At 47.5% G+C, this 22,125-nt stretch overlaps 4 protein-coding genes and 1 non-coding gene across 5 annotated transcripts; 1 reads left to right on the forward strand and 4 right to left on the reverse strand.

Moving 5' to 3' along the window:
• Positions 1-184: 184 nt before the first annotated feature.
• On the reverse strand, positions 185-5,619 carry sap145 (Pre-mRNA-splicing factor; the record flags this gene model as incomplete). Its single annotated transcript, XM_031149832.1, has 6 exons — positions 185-983; positions 1,076-1,242; positions 1,303-1,442; positions 1,494-1,718; positions 2,194-3,764; positions 3,923-5,619. 6 exons carry the CDS (start codon positions 5,617-5,619, stop codon positions 185-187), a joined length of 4,599 nt encoding a protein of 1,532 aa, XP_031006475.1.
• A 5,652-nt stretch (positions 5,620-11,271) lies between these two features.
• Positions 11,272-11,685, reverse strand: LHYA1_G004879 (uncharacterized protein; the record flags this gene model as incomplete). The annotated part of the gene is made up of 1 exon (XM_031149833.1): positions 11,272-11,685. One exon carries the CDS (start codon positions 11,683-11,685, stop codon positions 11,272-11,274), a length of 414 nt encoding a protein of 137 aa, XP_031006474.1.
• A 3,157-nt stretch (positions 11,686-14,842) lies between these two features.
• On the reverse strand, positions 14,843-14,913 carry LHYA1_G004880. Its single transcript has one exon. It is a non-coding gene; the product is annotated as a tRNA-Gln (tRNA).
• Positions 14,914-16,710: 1,797 nt separating this feature from the next.
• SPBC83.11 (putative transporter) lies at positions 16,711-18,425 on the forward strand (the record flags this gene model as incomplete). Its single annotated transcript, XM_031149834.1, has 2 exons — positions 16,711-17,112; positions 17,175-18,425. The coding sequence occupies 2 exons, from the start codon at positions 16,711-16,713 to the stop codon at positions 18,423-18,425; spliced, it is 1,653 nt and encodes a 550-aa protein (XP_031006454.1).
• Positions 18,426-19,384: 959 nt separating this feature from the next.
• LHYA1_G004882 (uncharacterized protein) lies at positions 19,385-21,846 on the reverse strand (the record flags this gene model as incomplete). Its single annotated transcript, XM_031149835.1, has 2 exons — positions 19,385-21,683; positions 21,791-21,846. 2 exons carry the CDS (start codon positions 21,844-21,846, stop codon positions 19,385-19,387), a joined length of 2,355 nt encoding a protein of 784 aa, XP_031006455.1.
• Positions 21,847-22,125: the final 279 nt, after the last annotated feature.

Raw genomic sequence — 22,125 nt, forward strand, 5'->3', positions numbered from 1 at the left:
CGATCGATTCGAATTTTAGAAAGAAAAAGGAAAGGAAAAGAAGAAAATTCCCGTTCCGAGAACCAGACGCCCGAGCTAATAATTTGTAGTTATCGTACTTAGACATGCGGCATTCCCTGCGTGGCTGAAAGTCCGCTGGTTGAACGATATGCAATGTCCAATATGTAAGGTAGGCAAAGCAAACTCAAAACGCAGCACCACCAACTCCTTCCCCAGCCAACATCCTAACATGCCTCTCACTTAACTCACTCCTCAAGCCCATAGCCGCACTCTCGCGCTCCAACCTCTCCCAACTCTTCAGATCCTGCCTCAGCTTCTCCTCTTTGGTATTCAGCTCTTTTCGCAGCACGGCTTCTTCTTCTTGGCGCTTCTTGAGACGCGCGGCTACTTCGGGTGTAATTCCGGTGGCGGTGGGGTCGAGACGGCCACCGGGGATGATGGGTGGGATGTTGGCCATGGCTGGATGGGGGCGTGGGCCAGGTGGAGGGGCGTTGGGATTAGGGTTGGATTGTTTGTTGTAGATGCTGGAGGAGTGAGAGAGGGAGGGGCGAGAGGGAACGCCGGCTCGGGGACCGGTGGGAATTCCCCCTGATGATGGGCCGGTGGGGATGGTAGACACTGATGCTGATGTTGGTATCGATGTAGTAGCGGGACCGGATGGGATCGATGGAGAAGGGGTTTGTGTGGGGCGACTGGCAGGTGTGCTGATGCGGGTGGAGTTCTCTGCCGGAGTGGTACGGGGTGCTGGTGCTGGTGCGGCGCCCCAAGACCCGGATTCTGAACGATGGGGTCGATCACTGTTAAATGAACCTCTGCCTCCTCGCATGAATCCTCCACTACCACGATTGGGGGGGACGAAACCACGGGGTCCGGAAGGGGGGATAATAGGACCGGAGTTATCAGATCTGTTGTGGGTAGACATGGAGCTTGGTGATGGAGAAGGCGCAGTGAAGTTTCGGCTACTACTTGGTCCAGTTGGAGCTCTGAAGCCCGCGGGTCCTCGTGGGGGCGATCTTGGCGCCGTAGGGCGTATAGGGGAGCGTTCTCTAGGAGTAGATCTTGCCGAATCTCTTACAGACTCCCTGTCTCTGTAACTAAGCTGCATTGTAGGAGACCTGGCACGTGGTGGTGAGCGAGCTCTAGATTCACGATTCGATGTTTGCGAAACGATTGCCATTCGGTCTGGATGAACATGTGGTGAGGACCGGCGAGAAGTGCTTGTAGAGGTTCTAGCAGACCGGTCTAGTGGAGGTGACGGGGAATGGCGTCTCCAGTTTGATGAGCTTGGGCCTGAAGCTATACGATTATCACGACGATCCGGGCTTCGAGAACGAGGGCGGTAACCACCACGGGGGCCTGCGGGTGGTGATCTTCGAGCAGGGAGAGGTGACCTGGCACGAGGTGGGGCACGATCTCTATCGTAAGGGGATCTTGATCTTCTTCTATACACTTGTTAGCCAACCTCATGTGCTAGGCTCCAGGTTTGAATAAACCTTTCGTCTCTTCTTGGAGGTGATCTTGCTCGACGATCATCATCTCTTCTAGGAGAGAATCTTCGTGGACTTCTCGCACGAGGTGGGGATCTTGCTCTTGATCTCCAATTATCTCGTAGTGGTGAACGATCACGACGAGGTTGTGGAGTTCTGGATCTGCGTCGTGGAGAGCGGTCACGAGAATTTGGGTGCCAAGAGTCACTTGTAGGAGGGGGGGATCTTGGCCTATCACGGTTTGTTCGATACGTATCAGCTCTAGGAGGTGAGCGTGGTCTGGAGGGTGACAAGGGACGAGCAGTAGGCCTGTAAGACTCTCCACGGCCCAGAGCGGTCACTTCTCCTTCTCCTCTAGAACAAGATAATTTATTAGCATTACTCCTATGAATGACTAGTGAACTACAACTGGGTGAGGTGCAAGATGCTACTCTAATGAATAGCAAGCAGCAGAGCGATACATTGAGAAAGACTATGAGTAAATAAGTCCAGAGTGCACGGAAGGCCACAATGTTTTAGGGGACATAGATCATACAGCCAAAACCTTCCAGTAGTATTGGCAGAGTGCTTTGTTGAAAGAGTCCGCCTATTCAATGATGAATGATAGGTTCGCCAGCCTTGTAGAAATCTGATAAAACAAGTATCTCAGGAGTATACTTCATTCCCAATGTCCCTAAGTGTCTGGTTGGACCTGATCCGAGCCAACCCTGGGTCACACAGGGCTCAGGCAACATCCTATGGTATAGATATGGTCGTGGTGGCTGTGGCGGCTTTCTTGGAATCATGTAGCGAACAAACATCGGCCTTGTTTGTGCAGGCAATTGTTGAATACATAGTTCATCTCCGACGAATACGGGGTAGGCTGGTAGAAACAAACGAGGAGAAGATCGTTCACGACCAAGTATCGTAGTCAGAGGCGGCAGAGAGTGACCTTCCTTTGTACTAGCGTTCGTGAGAAAATCTGGTTGTAACGGAATTCCCATAATGAACTGCCAAAGGGGGGGCGCTTCCTGGACGACCTCCGTAGGAGAACGGGAACCAGGATAGTGCGAGTTGAACAGCGGCAGATACATCCACAGATCCGGCGATGCAGCTAGAAAGTTCAACAAGCGTATTTGTATAGGCTGGAGCTTTTCTTGTTCGCCCCAGTCATTTAGAGGCGATCTGATGAAGAGTTTGCTCCAAGAGCCTTTGTCCATGGCCTGTATTGGACAAGGTAAGTCGAAGCTGCTCAGACTGCGCAGCCTCATGTCGACAGAGTGAGCTCTGGAAACCTTTACAGTACCAGAGCTTATGGATCCTCTAGAATACGAATTTCGGCCGTGTGCTTGCTGCTCTTCGGGTAAGCCTCGACCAGCTCCATGCTCCGTAGCCGCATTGCTTCTGCCTTCTCCGCTCTCTACGATTGTGTCCAAAAAAAGAGCCGATAAGGACTTGGGTGTTGAAGACTCTTCCTTAATATCGGTTCCAACATCGGTTGTTGGACGTTCAACTGGAAGACATATTGGATCGATGTCCATCCCCTCAGTATACCCATGCGTCGCTCCACCTCTCTGGGAATCGATATCCATTTTCTCGGTGTGTCCATGTGTCACTTCACCTCCCTGGTGATTGATGTCCATTTTCTCGATGTACGGAGCTGTGATTCGACTCATTCCGGTAGGTAGTGGTGGTGGACTTGGGGTTTCCAATCCACCATGGCAGCGAGATATCTGACAACATCCCTCTGCATTTAGACCAGCCCAGTTCTCGTTCTCATTTCCTCCTGTGGTGCTCTGCTTGGATTCGTACGGTGCTGGGGGTCCAGGTGGCGGGTTCAAGGGTCCAGGTGGTCCAGGAGCAGGATCAGGGAATGTGTTCTTTCCAGCCATGTCCTTCCCTTCTCCAAGCTCGAATGCAAATACGTATGTTCGGTGCAATGCAATGCTCTGGTGTACGTGGTACGATGCGGTGAAAGTGAATGAAAAGAGAAGAGTACTAACCTGCGTTCCACACGACGGTCCATCTTGGAGGATATTGATGCACTTTCCTGTCCTATGCAGTTTCTTTGAGGTGGTCGCAGTTGCTGAAAGGAAAAGAGGAAGAGTGTTGCTGAAGATGTTTCTATTTTTCTGGAGAATAACTTTTGGCAGTCGCGAGTGACGCGCAGTAAGGCGGGCGCTAGCGGGCTCACGAGAATCACGTGCTAGCTCCCCTTTTCTTTCTTTGGTGCTCGAGGGATCATCCCTTGATTGCACCTTTCCTGCTTCTGGGCTTCTGATCCTCCGTAAAGTATCCCTATCACATGGTGTACAAGACGGGACAAGTAATATTAGCAAAGAGGGCAAAGCCGGTCGATTTTGATATATTACACTCCAATGAATACAATGATGCCTCTTTTGAAGTCCATCCCAACGCCTACAATGTACCCACATCCCAATCTTCAGAATCTATACGACCTCTCTCTCTTCTCGCCCTTCTTCTCCTCGTCCCTCTTCTGTCGTTTTCTACTCTCCTGGGCAATCATATCACTCAAATCCTCTTCGAAAGCCCAGGCCCCCTTCTCCTCTTTCTTCTGAGCCTCAAATCTGCGCTTGACCTCGTCCTTGCTGATACCGTCCTCATTTTGCAAAGAATCTGGGTCCAATGCAACATCCACATCTCCGGGCTTCTTTCTCTTCCTATTCTCGTCGTCTTGACCCAAGACAGGCAGATTAGAATTCTGTGCACTACGCACGTCATAAGCACGCTCTCCACCAAAGAAACCCTCGGCACGGATTTGCTTTTCTGGAATCACTTGGTATGCTGATCTTGGGTGCGTCGATTCCTCAGTCTCGGTGCCTCTCTTCTGTTTTCGAAGATCAAAGTCGCCGCCGACGCTCATATCGCCAGGATATTCGGAGGGTACCGTAGATGCCATTCCACCTGGTGTCTCCAACCCGCTAGGGGTCTGTAACCCTGCTCCAATATCTTCCTCGTCGCCCTCTTCTTCTTCATCCTCACTCTCCTCTTCGTCAGACTCCTCTTCTGGAGCTTGCAATTCACCCCACAGACTCCGTTCGACTGGCTCGCCAGCCTGGCTATTAACCTGAGGTTGCAGAACACCGAAAATGTCTCCGCCATAGAGAGGTCGATTAAACTCGTCGACAGGAGGTTTTCCATATCCACCGGGATGGAAACCCCAAGCACCACCTGGAGGTGGAGGAGCATTTAAGCCAGGGATCTTGAGAGATGGGTAGGACGGAGGTGGGCCGAATCTCTGCTGATTGATCAACCATGGCGGTGGCGCTCCTGGAGGAATGTTAAGAGCTTCCTTCAACTCATCACTCAACTCTCCAGGTCTCAGATGCTTCAAGTTCGTTTCGTACTCCTTGCCCTCGTAGTAGACCTCGCCGAATCTCGTAAGCTCAGGTTTTGTTTGAAATCTGAAAAAAGCCTCGTAAAGCTTCTGATAATCGATATCCAGTTTTCCCATCTTCGGTTGAACTCTCTCTCTTTGTTTCTGCTTCAGACTTGCTTGATCCTGCTTCTCCAACACCGCGTCTCGCATCTCTGCGATGCCAGTCTCTTGAATGAATTTTGGAAGGGCAAAAGGCGGCTTCTCAACACCACGCTTCGAGGATAGGTATTCGCGCTTCAGGGACCAATGATTTGGTACAGGGACAACATTTCGGTACGACTTGATGTGAACTAATAACCGTGGATCTGAAGCAGATGTGTCCGTCCAATCGACCAGCTCAGGCTTCTTCACGAGCGCCTTCAATTCTGCAACCGACAACTTGTCGCGCTCCTTTCTCTTCTTCTTGGAGAGCTTCAGCTCCTTAGCTGCCTCTTCATCTTCGTCGGGTATCTCGTCATCGTCGTCGTAAAAGACCTCGCCCTTATCCCCAGCGTTTGCTTCCTTCGTAGCCTCGTCCTCCTCGGTCGTCGCATTAAACCGCTCCATGATCTCCTTATACATCGCATAGTTGGGATCATCTTCGCTAATGTCCAGTGTCGAGATATCTTGGGTTGGTGGTTCGGCTTCGTTTTGCGCGGATGCGGGCTCTGGAGATTGTTGTTTCTCTAATCCTGGAGTCGGCGTAGGCTGCGCAACCTTCTGCTCCTTCTTCTTTGCGCGCCGCATCTGGTTTTTGGTCATCTTGGGCGCCATCTTGAATACACAGTCGGAGAATATCCCAGATATTTGTGACGATGATTATCCGCGGCGGGAATTCGAAGCTGTAAACTTTTGGTTGGTTAGCGCGGCGCGATATTGGAATTGGATGGTGTCATGTGATCTGATGACTCGGCCTCAGCATCATCCCCGGTAACCTCCCTCCTCCTGCCTTTATATCTCCTTCCTTCATCACATAAATTATTGCGGCCTTTAATCCTCTTCTCATGTTTCTGGATATAACCTCATGGTGGTAAAGAAGTCATCTCACAATTGTCTTGCCCAAACGGTAGCCTCAAGTGAGCTAAAAGATCCAACTGGCTAGTTCTGCGCTAGAACCAGACTCTTGGTATGGGGACCATTGCAATTTTTTCTCATTTCATGTATATTCGCACCATCTTTTACGTTTCAACCCATATTATCTTCTCTCTTTTCATGTTAATCTCAGCTTTTATTTTGCTTGGCGCTTTGGTGTTGCAGACATGTAGTAAAACGGTGGGTTTTCATAACACAACAAGAAATGCCCCACCACTAAGGCATGAGTTCATCCAGGTAGTGGAGCTAAGATTTCTCCATAAGTCAGACCCAATACCTTAGAGGTGGAACTTGACATGAAATGCCTGGCCCGATCTGTTAGACATTGAGATGAGATGAGATGAGATAAGTCGCAGCCATTGGGGTTCGTGGCATCTGCGCGGTGTGACGAGAGATCCATATCCCCGGCTGCACGACCACGTATCTAATAAATCCAGCCCTTCATGAATGCGCATTCAGTCACACTTAGGTGAATCATCCTGTAACCGTAAATTTCAGAGACCAAACAGGAATGTATAAACTTAAACTTCATTTCGTTCTGCGTTTCTTGGCCAATCATCCTTGGGCACTTTCTTAGTAATGACATCTTACTGTATTTGGACGGGGCGGTTGGAAGAATACAATATTCCCTGTCATCAGTCAGCCAAGTTTATAGAATCATTCTGCTGAGCAAGACAATCACCAAAACTTTTGCATGGGATGAAGTGTTCCCCTAGATTACTCCCACCAGTTAGATTCGGGGGCGGGGGGTTCGATATCTCTGCCAATTCTTTATATTGATTCTTAGGCCAACTAGAAGAGGTTGTCTCAAGCAGAACTTCCTCTTGGCATAATATCCATATGCTCAAATGAAGTTTTGCTACTTTTGGAAAATATTGGGAAAGATTCACGAGCTGAAAGACATTTCAAGCGAGGCGAGTGTGCGACTCACGCCATGGGCTGTTAAGGATTTTTGAACGTCTCATAAGGCTGATAACTAACTGCCTAATTGAACGCGGTACGTCAACTATTTGTTCATTCTACCCCTCAATCGTAACTGCCTCCTTGGGCTTTCCACGTAGCTCTCTCAGATGATGCAGCCCTCTTCGAGCATATCACCACCGATAGTGTCCCTCGAACTACTCTAAAATCAAAATAACCCAATACCGTACCTGGTTCCAGCTCTAGAAAAATCTCTCTGCATGTGGCAGCGGATACCATCACCACACAGCCAAATCTCATAACCCAAGCTGTACACACGAAACTCGAGGCATGTTACGATCCTCTTTCATAGGAATTTCTACAACCTTCAATTTACTTGACAATCCTTCACTGTACAGCCTCCACTAGCACAGCATATTCTTTGAATATCTAGAACCTAGGATCTAGTAATGGCTGTGAGTCCAAATGGTACACATGTATATAAGGAACTCCTATCATCCATCTGGATCCATTAGGTATCTTACTCTAGGGCCATAAGCTCCTAGGTAAGCCTCGAGAATCTTGAGCAGCGCGCATGTACGGCACGGGCCGTACCTTTAGATCCGCAGGACGCAGGGCTATGATTTTATCCTAGTCCTGTCTATGAGTCTATTCCTGGACATTAGGCATGTTCCTGAGAATCAACTTGTATCAGAAGTTCCATTGAATCTCTCGAAGAAGTGCCTACATTAAAGTCTTAAAAGATCTGGAGGTAAATTGTCTACACAGTATTCGAAAGAGTGGGGCTAGCTACGAGCAGCGAAGAGAATTAGCTTCGTTGCACATCGCAGTCCTGTGGCCTGTGCCTCACCCTGAAATATTGACTCTTGATCGGAGGCGAGTCACCAGTCTCGATGTCTTACATGGACGGGCGGCTTTGCAGTTTGCAACGATAAGTGAGCGACGTTCATCTTGTGAAACATGAACGCTACCTAGAGCCTATTTAACCGCAAGTACTTCCTTGTGCTATATTCTAAGTCGTCCGTTCGTGGATATCTTGGGATCTTGTGTTACAATTCATCTACAAAATGATCGGTCTTGTCCTAATTCAGGTCTGATTTGCAGATGCTCTATGCAGCTGCTGCATAATTCCGCACTAGGTGCAATATCCTATACGGAGTAGACGTTCCTATTCGTGAGTGGCCCCGAGTCATAGATGCCATCTATATATCTGCCTACACAGAAGGAACTCTGAATTTTTCATAGGTGATTTCTGTCGCCCGGCGTCAATCCTCGCCTGGAAGAGGCAGCTCCTCCAAGCTTACTTCAACCCCATTCAGGCTACCGCTCCTCCCCTTTAAGCCTACTTTAATCTTATTCAAGCTGCTTCAAGCTCACCGATACTCCCTTCCTATTCGCAGGTATGATAGGGCTCATGCCGGAATTCCATGCGCCACTCAGCAGGACGTTCGGGGGCTGCTCGTTTTTTCCAGGGTAATGGCGGGGGTGTTGTGGGATTTCTGCACCTCAAATCCACCCACGAAATTCTGTTCGATTGAGTCACTTGAAGTGACTACGCCGGTGTCTAAGAATTCAGTTTACTGGGGAATGTACTTCATTTTCATATTCGTATTAAAGAGGCTCGATATCTTTTAGCCGGGAATGATTGGCTCGGATTACGAGTCTGATGTCTTGCAGATCATTGTCGCAAGGTGTCGATACCTGCAGAGCACACAGGATGCGGCAAGGACTCCTTACTTGCTACACACAGCCCTGTTTACTAAGCGTCGTACTAAGGTAACGGTCTCTTTGTAATAATAGCGATAAAAATAGGGGATTAGGAAACCACTGTAATAAGAAGTGACGTCTGACTCTATTGATATTTATACGAGATGACATCTATGCATTACGCTTTACGTCAAATTCGACATATTTTTCAGTTCCAAGTTTATCAAACATGGCTGGAGCTTGGAAAGGTCACAACGGTCCTCGAATATTGACTGAAGCGCAGCGGGAGAGAAAGCGAGAGAAAGATCGAGTCACAAAACGGGAGGAGAAATTGAAGACACAGCAGAAGATCCAGGATCTTGAAAAGTCAAACAATCTGAGCGCTAGAAGAATCAAGGAACTCGAGGCCCAAGTTCGTACATTGTTAGACACGTGTCGTTGCACGGGGATGTCTAGCCTGCCTGGATGTGCATCATGCCAAATGACCTACCACCAATACCCAACACTCTCAGATTATCACGAAGAAAATGAAGGGGTCGCGACATCAACACTAGACAACACGAGAGCGTCCAGTGGGCATATCGAGGAAAGCGTCTCTGGCTTCTTCTCCGTGGATAACGCTATCTCGATCGATATGAAGCCTTTCTTCCATACACTTCAAGCCCACAAAATGTCAGACAGATCTCCATTTACCGATACACACAGCTCTTTGAGCTTGACACCAAGCCCGATAAACAACCCCGACCTTGAAGGCTATGATCTAGGATATACTTCATTGCTAGATCGTACCCAGAGAGAACCAGATGGGGTACAGACTATACGCTTTCCTCGTTTGAGACAAACGGGGTAGAGCTGACAAACATGATCATTGGTTTGGAACACCTGGCAAAGTTATGTGAGGGCAGTTCTCTATATCACATGAATCAGCTTCAAACACAAATAGCTCCTAAGGTGAAATCACGTCATTTGAAGTTGTAATGCTGTTTCAAGGTAATCAATAAACCTTTAGAATGGCTCGACAAACATTCCCCACTTCTCAATCCTCAACGTCAGGGAGACTTAAACAGCCTTTCCGAAGTCTCTTAAAAACGAGATTGTGCGAACACCGATATTTTGCAGCAAGCTCGAAGGGACGAGCGGTATGACGATTCGGCTGGAAACAAACACTGGTGGTTGGGGTTTGAAAGAACAGCAAGAATGTATGCCTACAGCTATAGGAGCGTCTTTGTTCAACGGGTGGGGCGCTGGATTTCTCTTGGGATTTATGTGTCATTTTGGCAATAAGATTTTCAGAAGTCCCGGTTTAAACGCTGGGTCTTTGCTTTGGAATCTCAATTCCGTATCATACTCTTCTATATTCTGTATAATGATATTCCTTATATCCTTGGCGAATTTGACGTCTCCCAACTGCTGTGAAATTGTTTATCTATCTCAACTCGAATCTTCCTAAGTTGCACTGACGACATCCAATGTCTGTATCAAGGGAGAAGAGGGAGAGATAGGCCATGATGATGAGGATCACCTGTTAATTAAAGGTGTCCTTGAACTAGAAGTTCACAACGCACAACAATGCGAAATAGAGGAGTATGCATTTGTTCCAAATAAAAGAGAGGCAAGCCCCACAGTCGTAGTTGAAATCGAGCGAAAAGGGGTTAAGCGAGGTGGGTCAAACAACGAGACAGGGGCACACAATCTTGCCTGATTCTTTCATTTGAGAGCCTGACTTTGAGTAAAACAATCACCAAATATTATAATATTTTCAATAATGATTCCCTTTAAACATATGTGCGACACTACTAAAATATATGGAAGCAAAGAAGAGCTTGACTATCAAGTATATCCCCTCACAAACTCCCGTTGGCGCACGAATCGCAACTTCAAGTTCCCGAGATTCTTGTCTAAAGATTGTATATTTTTCGAGTAAGTGTTTAACACGTCTCTGATCTGGACGTATTGCTTGGTCTTAACCTTTATGTAGAAATCGAGGAGGACATACTTCCGGGTTCTGCATCGTAATGGCTATTGTAGATACGTTAGCATCATAACCGCCGCCGTTCGAATAGAGTGTGAAAGCTCCGGAGCGGCCACTGCACTCGCGACTAACAGGCAGCTGTATACTATGATGAGGCTTTTGGATTGGTATTAATATACGGTTAGGATCGATTGTGTGGTGACGTTTGTCGTTACGGTATTGCTGTATTTTATTTCAATCACTCATTCCGTTGCAGAAATTTAGATTAGCGGAATGATAGAGAGTTTATTACAGTGCGTTATAGATGAGAAGACACAACGTTGGATTAAGTGCAAAGTCCTCGATATCCTAGGCAAAAGTAACATTTCTGATTTCCTGCCCAGAGCCACTCTGGTCGGGCATCTGGCCATCGAGTGAACTTGGGATGATGTGGTCAAGTACGTGTTCAATATTTCAGAATGGTTGGTGATTCTGGGCATTTTCGATTTACGATGACTCAAGGAAACGGTCCTCATAAGATATGTACTAATTTGTTCAAGATAAGCAAAGTATGAAAACGGCGACATCGCAGATCCTACAGAAACAATCTTGTAAAATATAAAACCCTCCAACAACCCCTATTTGCAGGTATCTTATACCTCATCTCACATCCGTCCCCCTCGAATCTTTGTCCACCTTTCACACAACCGTGGGCTATTGCTACGCTCAACATAATATCCCCCCTGCCATTTAACCTACAACCCCCACACCGCCGTTCCAACCAGAAGTAGCCCCACCACTCCAATATTCACCCAACTACACTCAACTCTCCGCAATCCAGAAGTAGCTGGTGGTGTTTGCCAGTGGCAGTACAAATCACCAGCACCGGCCTCATTTAGACAAGTTTCAAGGATCTCCATGTTCTGATACAGCTGTGCATACGTGCCATTCGTGATATTGCACATTTGAAAACATCCCGGTGGTGTACCAAAGATACTGTATGGATACGGCGTGTTATTCGGCCCACAGCAGCTGGAAATGTTGGCTTGTGTTGATGCTGAGTAGTTGCCCGACAGCCACGCACATGTATTATTAGGGCCGGTGAGCTTGTCTTCGTAAGGTTCGCTGCCGGCGCAGGTGGGGGTGCTGTTCCATTGGGAGGTGGTCATGTTTAGGGATGATGTAGTAGAAACTTTTCCGAGGAATTGGGGAGTCGAGGAAAGGTGGATGAGAAGAGTTTTGTGCTGTACCGTTAGTGGCCCAGAGGAACGGCAGTGAAATTGCGGTGTTGGAAGGCAGTTGGAAAACTTATACTAATACGCAATAGGATGATATGCTTGACAGCTATCTTAACTTTGCGCGGGCAAGCTTATGCTTATGTAGGATAAAATATTTGAGAGTTACCCCCGGCTTTACGAGGGGCGATGTGGCGCAGAACCAACATGTTGGTTCCTCGGGTTAGATGATCTTTGTGCGTGCATGTTGTTACACGTTTTAGCTTGGAGTTGGTGTAACTTCAAGTTCCAAAGGTTTTTAGCAAGTTGAAGAATAAGATATGAGAAGGTTTAGCAGGGGCTCTTGTGATGAATTCCTGGTGCACAGCACTAACAACTGTTGATAGAGAGAGGAGGGGGGGGGGGACTTTCGAGATGATGAAAAGACCAGCAAGCAAAATTTAGGTGGCTATTCACAGAACCAATCAGTATTTCAAGTGTTGTAATATCCTACCACCGTACGTACAAACCAATACCAAGGGGAAGTTGGGTGGCAAAGGTGCCATCTTGTGCCGCAAAAACAAACATTATAGCCTCGCTTCTTACCACACCAACATAGTCCTTCAGCTCTCCTCAACATGCCCTGCATTCTTATCTATTGTAAACTTCGAGGTAGGAGCCATTATCCCGCTCGATCTGACATGCATGAGGAATCCACCTGTTGTTTTTAAGTTTCATACTCAATCATCTGATGAGTTCAAAAGTCTAGACCTGCTTTATACCCAGCAACAACGTCTTCGAACGCTCTTATGCCAACAACCTTTGCAGATATATTAGAATACGATCCTCGATCTTTTATGTACTTTGCCAACATGTGCCCTTTTTTTCACGTGGAATCTGCATTCGCCATCGTCATCTGCAACGATACGAACCTCAAACCTTCTTTTGTGTCTGTCACACCACCTTTTCTTGACGTATAATCTGCACGCGTGCCTTCTCCTGCGTTTTTAAAAGTACCAGTTATAGTAATAAGTATCCTTGAAGGATTCGTTAATGTCATTCCTAGTTTACAGTCAAGTCAGCCATAAACTTCTTCAAGAAGGGGTTACAATTCGGGATCAGTGGACTCTGAGCTACCAACAGCACAAGAAGGATTGAATACAGTTATGGGATTTATAATTATTCGTCTCGAAGGATTCCTTGACATGAAATCTATGTTTGTAAAATTGAGAAAAGCATCTATAAATATAGAAGCATGCCTTTGCCTGAACTTCCCTATTAACCCTCACCTACGGCAAGCTTCTGTCGAAAATTCTTCATTCACTCAATCTACAGTCAGCACTCTGCCGCTTCATACTTATACACTTTCTTCCTTTCCTGCCCGGCTCAATTCCCATATTCCGTAATTGAAAGACTTTACAATGTCAACTTGGAATGCGTTGCTCTTTTTGAGTATCATTCCCACTTCAATAGCAATTCCACTGGAAACCCGAGGGACCGATTGCAATCCGTCGAGTATGACAGTTGATGAGGTTCGGCCCCAGCTCTTTTGGAGACTAATGAGAGAACTAACAACTTGCAGAGAGTTTGGGACTGCCCCCACAAGTACATGCTCGATTCAAGCGGAAGTTGCTCAGGAAACATCCCAAAAACTCCTAGCCCCGGCTGCACGGCGTATTGCGAGATGTCTCTCGCCATGGGATATGGCGAAGAAATCCCCATTCCCGAAGGCTACTGCGGAGACCAAACCCCCAACTGTCCATGGCAGGCTTCCAAAACTGTTTCTACTACTCAAACCTGGGAGGTTAATACAAACCTGGGTCTGAGCACTAGAGAGGAAGCTGTTCCTGAGAGCGCAGCTTTGACGGCCTCCTTCACCGTCGGAGCTAGCTATTCTTACAGTAAAACCCTCAGCTACACTACAAGCGCTGGAGCTGGCAAGATTCTGGGACCGGGTCAGTGCGGCTGTGAGTATAACGAGTGCTTTGAAGTTACACTTTCCCGTTTTCATTATCGTATCTTTGTTAATTGAACATCGGGCATATGATCCTGAAGCTCAAACTATTGTTGAAGAGAAAAAGACTGACTTGCCCATCATTTAGACTGGACATATGTTCCCTATGTCATGACGTAAGCCTCCTCTACTCTTCGTTTCTTTCGCTCCATTCTTCATACATAAACCATAATAAGACAACCAACTAACATCGCCAAACCAGGTCTTGCGGCACACTCAGCTCAGAGGGTGAGACGATTCCACCTCCGCCCTCAAGTCTGAGCGGCGGCGCCTCCATTCAGTCTCCACCCTTGTGCGGGGGTAAACAGGGTGGCAAAGTCGTGGACACACCGAATTGGTGCAATAAAGCACCCTATCAGGATAGCGACGGGCATTCGGCGGGGCGTGTGATATTTGTTTACGTGAATTGCACTACCAACAAACTGCTGCAAAACTCTGAGATCCCCCAGACAGCACCAAATAACCCGGGACCTCAAACACAGCAACCGCAAGTGTTCTACCCAGGTGTCTTCACGGGGGCCGGTGCACCAAATCAAAAAATATGAAAGGCTCTTTTGGAGGTTGCTCTTTTTGGGGAAATGCTTACTATACTTTATTGGAGGTTAGGTTTTCTTAGGCCTGTTATCTGCTATGCAGTGTTTTTGGAAGCTGATTTAGGGGGGGGGGGGGGGGGTGCTTGCGATTTTTTATTGGAGGCTGCTATTGATATCATCTGTTTTCCCTTTTCAACCAAAAAAAAATCGTGTACTTTTGAAAAATCTCATTACAATTATTCCGAACTCGCTAAAGCTTTTAGTAGTGTTGGTATCACAAGGTGATCACTTCACTACGAGTGTAGGTCCGTAGTTTATGGTCTTGGTAGTTGCATTGGTTATTGGGTTTGTATGCAGATCCAGATCCAGATGCTAGATCTGCGACGAAGACGAAGAGGTTATGCGCTTAGTCAGCTAGCGCTAAATCACATGACTACCAAGGCTCCGTCATATTATCCACACACTTCTAATTCCATTTCCAAAAAAAGAACAAAGAAGTTATATGTAATCATAAACGCAAAAAAAAAGTAATGCACATATTCATGAATCCTGGTATATTTCATCCAGGTTCATATAGGAATCGAACCAATATCTCCGGAATCAAAATCCGACGTGCTAACCATTACACCTAAAACCAATTCCGCAATTAGCTTTTGCAAGAAGTGAGACTTTGCAAATTGGTATAAAGACATACCAATGAACCGCTGCGAAACGGGTATATGTTTTGACACGGATGCGTCTATTTCCGTATATATAGGCCCGGAGGCAAGTGGTGGCGAATTTTGCCTGGGGTGGGCGGGGCACGTGATTGGTTGATGGGTAATGGGGAGATGGAGGGGGATTTGGGTGGTGGGGTGTGCTTTGTTATAAGATGTCTATAGAATAGACTGGTGTATATTGCTTGCAAGTTGTATTAGAGTCATTGCTATAGTTGTGAGCATGCAGGAAAAGCTTGCATAAGAAGTTGGTTGAATCGGGGGTATTTAGGCAAGCTTAAATAAGGGAGTATCGGTAGGATAAAGCTCGTTTGAATATTATATGGTTTACTTATAGAAGGCGGTATATGAAATATATCCTCTAGCTCCATCAAACTCTCTGTTCGACAAGATGGATGCTCGGCGTCTTAACCTCCTAGCATACTCACTCTTCATTCTCTACTTATTCATAATTTCATGAAAACATGCCATGCCTATAATGTTATACGGGAAGCTACTCATATCTCCATGTATCTGCAGCGCCAGATCAAGATTGTCCTTTCGAAGTATCAAAGACAAAGGAGAGCCTCCTGCCTTATGCAAAAAGTCTTCTATACTCAGCGCATTAAATAGCCTTGTCAGAGGGGTGGCTTGGCTATACTTACCCTAATACCGGTAGATGATTAGGTTGATCGATAGACTGAAACTAGGACGTCCAGGTTAGAATTGTGATAAATTATAGCCCCTCCTAGCGTCCGTGAAGACTAAATTGTATGACGTTGTATAAGGGTAGGAGCATCTCTGGAGTCTGGACCATCAGACACCGTGACACGGCGGCTAGAAACATTGGCCCATATTTCGAAGAATCGAAGAATCGTCTATATACTAGTGGAGACCTGATGCCCCACAGTCTCCCATCAAGCGTCACCACTAAGCTATCAAGGTGTATTTTTGGGTTGAGCATCGTACAGTACCTGGGTGGTTCTATTGTGCTCACACGGGAGGGAGGTGAAACCACGAAATTCCTGTCCATCCAGATCAGACGACAAAATGCGTATCTCCCCAAACATAGAAGAGAGCTTCATAATTTATATCATAACGCCCGCCCGGCGATAGGTGAGACTGAACAATACATATTTGACCTTGATCTCGAGGGAGACCGTAAGAAAAACGATATGAGCTCCTCCCTTCATGAATATAGATGCCAGCCTTGGGCAAAGAACAGTGCTTCTCGAAGCAAGTTGCATAATGATAGGAGGAAGAATTTGATATTGGTGGGGTCTTCATGTCGAATGTCTCGGCGGCACTTTTGTGTCATGAAGCACTGGCTATTGTGGTGGCACAACCAAGTCAAAAGAAAGGGAAAAAAGGGGGACCTGGACTTGTACCACTCGTACCTTGATGACAATAACGCAGATTGGTCCTAATAAACTTATGTGATGAAAAGAAATCCTTGAAACTCATGGAAGCTGACCCATTGGATATGTTTGACAACTTGAGATGCAGATGCATATGCAAGCAGCCTTCTCAAACACAATACGTTGGCTTCTATTCTAAGCCACCCGCTTCGGGTTAGTACAGCATCGGCGTTACTAGCAATTATTACCCGACCTGAATAACCTCCTAAATGTTGTCAACTATACGAACGAAACTCACGACATTGCTACCGCTACACCACTACGCAGATACAATTATGGTGTTTCCCAATGGGCCATATCCTCGCTGAACGAAGCCCACCATGCCTCACTCGACACGATCAACGTCCGCGAGCCGCATCTCCAACTTCAAATTTCCAGCCGATCAATCCACAAGCCTGCGCACGTCGATGGAGAAGTTCCCGGACCACGTAGAGTCCCTAGATGGGTCGCCCATATATACGGAGAGTCCAAGTGCAATAAACGGGAAGAGCCTGTTGCATCCATCGCAAGCCGCTGATCGATGGCATCCGGGGCTCTCGAGGATCGACAGTGGGGATGTGCGCAAGCCGCCGTACAGTACTGGCGGGAGGGGAATTGGGCATGGAAGACAGAAGAGCTTGAGCGATGCCTTTAGGACGATACGGACGCGGAGTGGGAGCATGAGCCAGAATGTGCACGAGATATCAGATGCCTTAAAGGCGCCGGTGTCGCCCAAGCTTATTGTTCGTAATCCCCCAATTTAACTGATAATATATCTTCAACTGCTGATGTCCGATTGCTGTAGACTCTCTGCATAATCTGGTATTTCTCCAGCGCCCTAACCAACACCTCTTCGAAAAGCATCCTCAATGCATTTCCCAAACCCGCAACCCTGACCCTGATCCAATTCGGCTTTGTTTCATCATTCTGCATCTTTTTCTCCTGGCTCAGTTCTATCTTCCCCGCCTTAAAACAACATATCCCCGCCCTCCGCCACGGCATCCGCCCCCCCACACGGGAAGTAATAAAAACAACACTACCCCTCGCAGCGTTCCAAATAGGCGGACATCTCCTATCCTCAACCGCAACTGCAAAGATCCCTGTATCACTCGTGCACACAATCAAAGGCCTCTCCCCCCTTTTCACCGTCTTCGCATATCGCATAATCTTCGACATCCGCTACCCAATCGCAACATATCTCTCCCTGATCCCACTCACACTCGGCGTCATGCTCGCCTGCTCAGCCTCGTTCCGTGGCAACTTTTTCGGGATCCTATATGCGTTCCTCGCGGCCATAATATTCGTCACGCAGAATATATTCTCCAAACGGCTATTCAACGAAGCGTCACAGGGCAGCACGAGGAAATTAGACAAGCTGAACCTGCTATGTTACTCGAGCGGACTAGCGTTTGTATTGACGTCCCCGATTTGGTTCTGGAGCGAGGGGATTGGGCTATTGAGTGATTTCCTACACGACGGCTCACTTGACCTGGTTCAACACGCCAACACATTCGATCACGGGCGTTTGGCGCTCGAATTCCTATTTAACGGCACCTTCCACTTCGCGCAGAATATCCTGGCGTTCATCCTCCTGTCCATGGTATCACCTGTTACGTATTCCGTCGCCTCGCTCATAAAACGCGTCTTCGTCGTCGTCTGCGCCATCATCTGGTTCCAGAACCCCGTATCAGGCGTCCAGGGGATAGGAATCGGCCTCACATTCCTAGGACTGTATCTCTACGACCGGACGAATGAGCGGAGCCGTGCTGATCGGAAAGCGAGCATGATGGATGTGAAACCTACATCTATCCTCCCCACGTCCGGCTCCAATACCAACGGCCTGGCACTGGCCAATGGAAACGGGAACGGACTCAGCATAGCGCCCACGCGGGGCATGAGCAACGGCTACGCGCTTAGCAGCGTAGGCGAAGATAAGAAGAACGAGACGAGGGGCCGGTCGAGCAGTCACGCGCACGCGACGTGGATGCCGCCGGGGACGAAACAGGAGGATACGTGGATACCGAATGGGAATGGGTTGGGGATATCTGTAAACTAGGCTGGGGCTGGTAGGATCCTATAGGATAAGAGGTTTTCATATCAATGATTGAATGCGAGATACAATATAACAAAATACAACACAACACAACAACACTATACAAAACAACAACAACACAATACAACACGACATATAGAACTGGATAGATGGATGGATGGATGGATATAGAAACCCAACCTGGCGTTTTTTGGAATAATTTGGATTGTATGATACTCCGTACAGCACAGTACAGTACAGTACAGTGGAGGAATAGATATATGTGTGCCACCACCACTACTACTACCTCTTATTCAAAACCCCAGTCTTTAGTTCCAACATATGTATGGTGTGATGTAGTGCCACGGCTAAGACACGTTTGTATCCTATTCCGCAACACCTGTGAAATGCATCATAACAATCCATTCCTTCTATTCATTTGTTATGTTTTCTTGCATGTCGCGTTCTATAGTTGCTCTTAGCAGAGCAGAGCAGAGGCTCAGGGAGAGGAACGAAGTATACTGTACGTGGTATACGAGCTGCAAAAATTCGTATGCACGCAAGCGCGAGAGAAAAGGAGCGCTACCTCTCTGTATTTTACATTTAATACATTTGAATCTCTTCCCTATCTATGCGTAGTAAGATTACAAATCAGCGCGGACTTTTGTATACAGTCTGGAGCCAAAGCCAAAGAGCTTCCTTTGCAACCTAGTGTCTGTTTGTTCAACGCCAGACCATCATAGTTCCGCCCTATGTGTACAACCCATGTCATAATACATCTTCATCCATCCCTTCGTGAGTGTACGTCCCTTATGGCGGACGCATCTCATCGCATGTCGTAGCAGCGCATCCCATAATACATTTTAGATCCCTAGTTCATCCAGGAAAGCAACGCAGTAACTCCAAAGCAAAACAAAGTGGGGTAGTAACACATTTTCAAAACAAGTAATCATCACAATGCTCCTTGACAGCGTCAAGGCAATTTACCAAGCATATCCATCAACAACAGGATCTTCCCCGTTCCAATCCTCATCGCCAGACGCTTCTTCATCCAAGAAATCAGCTTCTGTGACTTGCACCTCGGTCGGTCTCAGATTGTCAATCCTAACTTCAACAACTTCGCACATGCCCTGAATGACCTCTCGTGCCTTGCCCTTGCCCTTGCCCTTGATTTTATTAAGAATCGGCTCATCGTCATCTGAGCTGGCGGCGGCGGGTGAAGATGGGTTGTCGGATGGGCTGTCTATGCCTGCTGTTTGCTTCAGGATGGCGAGCTCACGCGCAAGACCATTGGGGCGTGAGCTTTTGAAATAATTATCAGGAAGTTGGTACTCAGCCTCAGGCTCTGCATCCGAGTTGTCGGGGGACTCAGCGTAGAGGCCTGGCTGAGTCGCCGTGCGTTGGGAGCGTCGAGCAGGTGAAGGTGCCGTGGCTTCAGTTGAACTTGAGCCACCATAGCTGATGTGCGGCATTGTGCGATCTCGAATTGGTATGGCCGTCTTAACCTTCGGATGAACCACTGGCCCCGTGTCAGCTTCCGGCTCATCGCAAGATCGAATGCTGACAATATGTCGAGGAGGCTCGGAGACTCTCTTGAAAATTCGGTCTAGAGATCCAATCCATTTCTCCCGGAACGATGCCCTGTCTCTCCACCCAACACTTATAATACACTGCAGTGCCAACTTCCTTAAGTCTGGAAGGTTTGCTGCGCTATCGAGAAGACTTTGAAAAAACATTTCTGCAGCATCGGTCTCCCATTTGCGCATGTTAGTCAACTCAATGGTTTGGAGAGTTGTTGGCCAGACTGGAATCTGGTCAGGAAGCAAGAGCTGAGCATACAATGGCTCTGAATCTCGATAAGCAGTGCTCCCATTATAATATGACAAGTTCATCTTGAACACTTGCAAATGCGGACAAGCAATCCCAAGAACAGGCAAGAAGCCTAAGCTAAGTCTCTGATTATGGTTAAGAACCAAAGTCCGAAGTTGGTTGCCATGCGTGAGGAGGAATGCAGCAATATGATCCGCCTCTAACCCTGCGCAATTAATAAACTCTAGATGTCGCAAGTTTTTGGGCAGCAGAGGCAACAAGTCCTCGTCACATATGGTCGATGCCTCGAAAACCAAATGCTGGAGATTCTTCAGCGGCTTTAACGAATCAGCAAGTATTATTTGTCTCGGGTGCACTCCTTTGCCATCAGGAATCTGGTAGTCAACAAAACCAATCTTCCGAAGTGCGGAAAATGATGGTTTGAGATGGACTTCACGCATCTTCTCAATATCCCATATACTCCCAGCGAGTCTTCTTGACCAACGCCAGCTTCTCAGCCTACAGACGCTGGTTTTATCACCCCTCATAGGGTCAGCTGCAGGGTCGACGTATTCCAAGGCATCAAAGAATGACTCTGGATATGTCCACTTGATATTATCATTTAACTGTCGATAGGGTGCCATGTCTTTTTGGTGGTACAGCTCCAAATCCGCCAAGCGTGGCAGATCTTTTATCAGGTCTCGAAGATCCAGGTGTCCGCTACCCGTAAGAGAATAAGCAACGACTTGACCAACATCAATGTGAAGTGACTGGATTTTCTGTCTGTATCCAAATGCCATTTGACGAGGGTCACTTCGTAATATATCAACCAGCCTGTGAGCTTGAACCATAGGGACTAAAGGTGGCGAGGAATATAGAGCTGTGAGCGCGGGTTCTGTGAACTGGCGACACAACCTGGCCATTTTCAGGAGCCAAGTTGCAGATAGCGAAGGCTGAAATGTGCAAACATCATAGAGAGGGTAGGCTGCATATTTGAAAACTTGCAGGAGGACGTGGTATGGGAGGCTTTGCCACTGTGGAATGACCCCTGAACCAACGATATTGTTACTGGTGAAGGAGTTTGCAAGTGATTTAGGAGATTTTGGAGTTGGCGGCCTAATCGTCTTGCGTCTCTTGGTCTTTGGGAGTTCGTCGTCGGACTCATCAGAGTGGTATGTGCGACGTTTTGGTCGATAGTCGATGCTTCCTGGAAGTGTATTGGATTTTCTGCTCCCTCGGATTGGGACTTTACGGGTAGAGTGTCGAGAGGGGGGCGGTTGGGCTGGTTCAGTATCTAGCAACTCGTCCTCCTCGGTATTGTCAGATTGGTATGCGCCAGCTCGCCTGCTAGACCTTCTAGGCTGTACCCGAGACCGTACTGTACGGCGTGAAGATGATTCCCCCAGCTCGTCCAAGTCACTGTCAAGGTCGGAATCGGAGGAGGGCTCAGCGTAGGAAATGGCGTGTTTTGTTCTAGGAGTCGGCAATTAATAGTGCTCTTGTTAGAATATTCGCAAGACGCGAAATTTAAAAAGCAGACAATAGATCGGTGATAGGATACGAGGTGTGAATAAACTCACCTAGAAGATCGTGGTGATGCACGCAGGCTACGACGGCGAGAGACAGTAGCAGACATGACTCGGGGCGTTGGAGATGGAAAAGCAATTGCACGAGTGGGTTTGTTTCCTTTATTTATGAGGCCATATTTGCACAGCTCGTTGGCAGGTGGTGTTATAGAGGGCGAGGGAGGGGTTGAATTTGTTGATGTTGAAGAGTTGCGGGTGGACTTATGGTCATAGAGCCGCAGCGCAGCGCAGCCTTACAGTACTGATGCAGGCTCGCAGGGCAAGGGTTATCTGGTGGCGCTTTCCCCTATTAGGCCCAGCTGCCGAGGTACCTCCGATACGCGTGACTT

Source organism: Lachnellula hyalina (genome assembly GCF_007821495.1).
Source record: "Lachnellula hyalina strain CBS 185.66 chromosome Unknown contig00044, whole genome shotgun sequence".
NCBI classification, from domain to species: domain Eukaryota; kingdom Fungi; phylum Ascomycota; class Leotiomycetes; order Helotiales; family Lachnaceae; genus Lachnellula; species Lachnellula hyalina.